The following is a 5,000-nucleotide window of genomic DNA, read 5'->3' on the forward strand; positions in this document are numbered from 1 at the left end:
ACAAGTAATTTCCTAAACACTGACTTACTTTCAAGTAATTTCCTAAACACTAACTGACTTTTGAGGGATTTCCTAAACACTGACTTACTTTCAAGTAATTTCCTAAACACTGACAAGTAATTTCCTAAACACTGACTTACTTTCAAGTAATTTCCTAAACACTAACTGACTTTTGAGGGATTTCCTAAACACTGACTTACTTTCAAGTAATTTCCTAAACCCTAACTTACTTTCAAGTAATTTCCTAAACACTAACAGATTTTTGAAGGATTTCCTAAACACTGACTTACTTTCAAGTAATTTCCTAAACACTGACTTACTTTCAAGTAATTTCCTAAAAACTGTCTGACTTTCAAGTAATTTCCTAAACACTAACTGACTTTTGAGGGATTTCCTAAACACTGACTTACTTTCAAGTAATTTCCTAAACACTGACAAGTAATTTCCTAAACACTGACTTACTTTCAAGTAATTTCCTAAACACTAACTGACTTTTGAGGGATTTCCTAAACACTGACTTACTTTCAAGTAATTTCCTAAACCCTAACTTACTTTCAAGTAATTTCCTAAACACTAACAGATTTTTGAAGGATTTCCTAAACACTGACTTACTTTCAAGTAATTTCCTAAACACTGACTTACTTTCAAGTAATTTCCTAAAAACTGTCTGACTTTCAAGTAATTTCCTAAACACTAACTGACATTTGAGGGATTTCCTAAACACTGACTTACTTTCAAGTAATTTCCTAAACACTCACTTACTTTCAAGTAATTTCCTAAACACTGTCTGACTTTCAAGTAATTTTCTAAACACGAACTGACTTTTGAGTGATTTCATATACACTGTGTGACTTTCAAGTAATTTCTTAAACCCTGACTGACTTTTAAAAAGTTTTATACTTTAGAAATACAAGATTGATATTCAAATGTTTTCATATCTTAGAATTATTAAAGAAATTTAGTTTTACATTTATACCGTTCGGTATAAAAATTTGGAGTGACTTATCACCTTTGTTTCCCTACCAGCTCATCTAAGAAACATATCAGGAGTGAGCGTAGATGTGTTTAAGAATAAGCTCGATAAATACCTAAGATGCATCCCAGACCATCCACGACTGGAAGATGCAAAATACACAGGAAGATGCATTAGCAACTCCCTGGTGGATATACGAGGTGCCTCACACTGAGGGACCTGGGGGAACCCAAACATAGAATAAGGCAATAAGGTAAGGTAAGGTAAGGCTCTCTCTCTCTCTCTCTCTCTCTCTCTCTCTCTCTCTCTCTCTCTCTCTCTCTCTCTCTCTCTCTCTCTCTCATCCCAGACTGGAAGATGCAAAATACACCGGAAGATGCATTAGCAACTCCCTGGGGGATATACGAGGTGCCTCACACTGAGGGACCTGGGGGAACCCAAACATAGAATAAGGCAATAAGGTAAGATAAGGTAAGGCGCTCTCTCTCTCTCTCTCTCTCTCTCTCTCTCTCTCTCTCTCTCTCTCTCTCTCTCTCTCTCTCTCTCATCCCAGACTGGAAGATGCAAAATACACCGGAAGATGCATTAGCAACTCCCTGGGGGATATACGAGGTGCCTCACACTGAGGGACCTGGGGGAACCCAAACATAGAATAAGGCAATAAGGTAAGGTAAGGCTCTCTCTCTCTCTCTCTCTCTCTCTCTCTCTCTCTCTCTCTCTCTCTCTCTCTCTCTCTCTCTCTCTCATCCCAGACTGGAAGATGCAAAATACACCGGAAGATGCATTAGCAACTCCCTGGGGGATATACGAGGTGCCTCACACTGAGGGACCTGGGGGAACCCAAACATAGAATAAGGCAATAAGATAAGGTAAGGTAAGGCTCTCTCTCTCTCTCTCTCTCTCTCTCTCTCTCTCTCTCTCTCTCTCTCTCTCTCATCCCAGACTGGAAGATGCAAAATACACCGGAAGATGCATTAGCAACTCCCTGGGGGATATACGAGGTGCCTCACACTGAGGGACCTGGGGGAACCCAAACATAGAATAAGGCAATAAGGTAAGGTAAGGTAAGACCATAAAACATGCTACAATTACCCACCAATGCAAAAGCAACCCCAGGGAAGCTCACACGTCTCGTCCTTAGTAGTTCTGGCTCGCTTCCATTTACAGGTCTTCCACAGCCTGTCAATACACGAAACAATGCCCCTAAGACTTAAAAATGAGATAATAGTTGGTATTATTTAGGAAGGATACAGACATTCGACTTTAGAAGATGAACATTTCCACTATATAATAGAGAGTAATTACCTATCTGTCTATCTATCTTATATATTTATATATATATATATATATATATATATATATATATATATATATATATATTGCTAAGCGTGACCGTATATATATATATATGTATATATATATATATATATATATATATATATGTATATATATATGTATGTATATATATATATAAATATATATATATATATATATATATATATATATATATATATATATAATATATATACATATATATATTGCTAAGCGTGACCGTATATATATATATATATATATATATATATATATATATATATATATATATATATATATATATATACATATATATATATGTGTATATATATATACATAATCTCCAGTCACGCTTAGCCTCATTGACAGACGTACAAGTACTTGATCTCTCCCCGCCCTTCGGGTCGGGGGAAGAGGGAGAAGTCATACCCTGGTGAGAGGAGGTACCACCAAAGGTAAACTCGTTAACCACAATCTCCCAAAAATTGCCATAACTGCTGTGTTATAATTAGGGAAAGGGGGAGGGGGGAGGGTTGTATATGTGTGTGTGCACAGCTCATATATTAAGCCGTAATTTCTACAGTAGCGTACACTAGTATACAATGAATAGCAATAATAGCTTCCATTTTGAGCCTGTCTATTATTATTGTTATTATTATTATTATTATTATTATTAGTAGTAGTAGTAGTAGTAGTAGTAGTAGTAGTAGTAGTATTATCACTAGCTAAGCTACAACTCTAGCTGGAAAAGCAGGATGTTATAAGCCCAAGGGCTCCAACAAGAAAAAATAGCCAGTGAGAAAAGGAAATAACTTAGCAAATAAACTACAAGAGAAGTAATAAACAATTAAAATTAAATATTTCAAGATCAGTAACAACATTAAAATACATCTTTCACATATAAATGTAATATAAAAAAGCCAAGAAAACAAGAAGAGAAATGAGATAGAATAATGTAACGGGGTGTACCCTCAAGCAAGAGAACTCTACCCCAAGACAGGAGAAGACCATAGTACAGAGGCTATGGCACTACCCAGGACTAAAGAACAATGGTTTGATTTTGGAGTGTCCCTCTCCTAGAAGAGCTGGTTACCATAGCTAAAGAGTCTCTTCTACCCTTACCAAGAGGAAAGTAGCTACTGAACAATTACAGTATTTAACCCCTTGGGTGAAGAAGAATTGTTTGGTAATGTCAGTGTTGTCAGGTGAATGAGGACAGAGGAGAATCTGTAAAGAATAGGCCAGAATATTCGGTGTATGTGTAACCAAGACTAAAGAACAATGGTTTGATTTTGGAATATCTTTCTCCTAGAAGAGCAGCTTACCATAGCCAAAGAGTCTCTTCTACCCTTACCAAGAGGAAAGTAGCCACTGCACAATTACAGTACAGTAGTTAACCCCTTGAGCGAACAAGAATACGTACCAAAATCTGGCCGAGCGATGCTGTTGATGTTATTGGATAAGAATACGTCAGGGATATGACACAAGTTGCAAGAGTGGGGACAGAACCTTCGCACAAAATTCCTCTGTTGCCATCGAGTCACAGAGGGGGAAGCGATCGAAACAGTCTGGATCTACAGGGAATAGAAAGGTGCTCATTAGTTTCGAAGAATAGAGTCTCAAAGTCCCGTAGAAAAAAAAGTCAGGGTATAAATATTGTTCGGATGTTGAGCATTCACTACAGTTATGATAAGATTGAGAATCTTACCTATACAGACATTGCAGCTGACTGGGCAGTTCTGAGCCATAAATCTCAAGTTCGTGTCACAAAATCCCCAGGATTCCCACTTCGAGCATTCGGTAGAATGATCCTCACAGCTTCCTGGAATATGAAGAGAAAAAAAAAATGTACTTTTGGAGAAAAAAAAAAAAAAAAAAAAAAAAAAAAAAAAAAAAAGCATGCGGAGAATGAACATATAAGCATGATATAACCACAAAGTTCAGTTTATTACTTCACGAATATCAAATACAACCAAACACAAGGACATGTGATTTAGAAAACAAGTTTTATAACCGGATTCCTTTTGGTAAGGGGATACTTGAAACTATTTCTTTTAAGGAACGACAAGCACTAGGTTAACATTACTATGATTATTAGCCCTTTTGAAAGGCAAAGGGACTTGTCAGAGGCTGAGGTAAGCCTTCCTGTTCCTTGCAAGCATTTTGAAGCTTTTGCTGTGGAGGAGCCTTCTATCATCAGAAAACCAAACTATATAGATGCACACATACTGTATACTATACTGTATATATATACCTAGTTACATACATATTCATATTTATATGTACATTTATAAACATACATGTACACACACAAATATATATATATATATATATATATATATATATATATATATATATATATATATAAATATATATATATATATATATATATATATATATATATATTATATATATATATATACACAAATATACATATATATATGTATATATATATATATATATATATATATATATATATATATATATATATATATATATGCACACACATATATATATTATATATACATATATAATATATAATATGTATACATAATGTATAATATATATATATATATATATATATATATATATATATATATATATATATAAATAACATAATATATATATATATATATATAATATACTATATATATATGTATATATAATGTATAATATATATATATAAATATATATATATATAAATATATATATATAT

General features: G+C 33.9%; 1 protein-coding gene across 2 annotated transcripts in view; it reads right to left on the reverse strand.

Moving 5' to 3' along the window:
* The window catches only part of LOC137620244 (peroxidase mlt-7-like), an 8,205-nt gene that overhangs the window by 1,016 nt on the left and 2,189 nt on the right, over positions 1–5,000 (reverse strand). For both annotated transcript variants that reach the window (XR_011040025.1, XM_068350484.1), the window contains exons 2-4: positions 3,993–4,106; positions 3,708–3,858; positions 2,070–2,152 (exon numbers count right to left, since the gene is read on the reverse strand). Coding sequence is in view for 1 of the 2 variants with exons in the window: in XM_068350484.1 (XP_068206585.1) it covers positions 3,755–3,858; positions 3,993–4,106 (218 nt within the window). In the remaining variant the exon portion in view is untranslated. The remainder of the gene's footprint in view (positions 1–2,069; positions 2,153–3,707; positions 3,859–3,992; positions 4,107–5,000) is intronic.

The sequence above is a fragment of the Palaemon carinicauda genome, chromosome 26 (genome assembly GCF_036898095.1).
Source record: "Palaemon carinicauda isolate YSFRI2023 chromosome 26, ASM3689809v2, whole genome shotgun sequence".
NCBI lineage: Eukaryota > Metazoa > Arthropoda > Malacostraca > Decapoda > Palaemonidae > Palaemon > Palaemon carinicauda.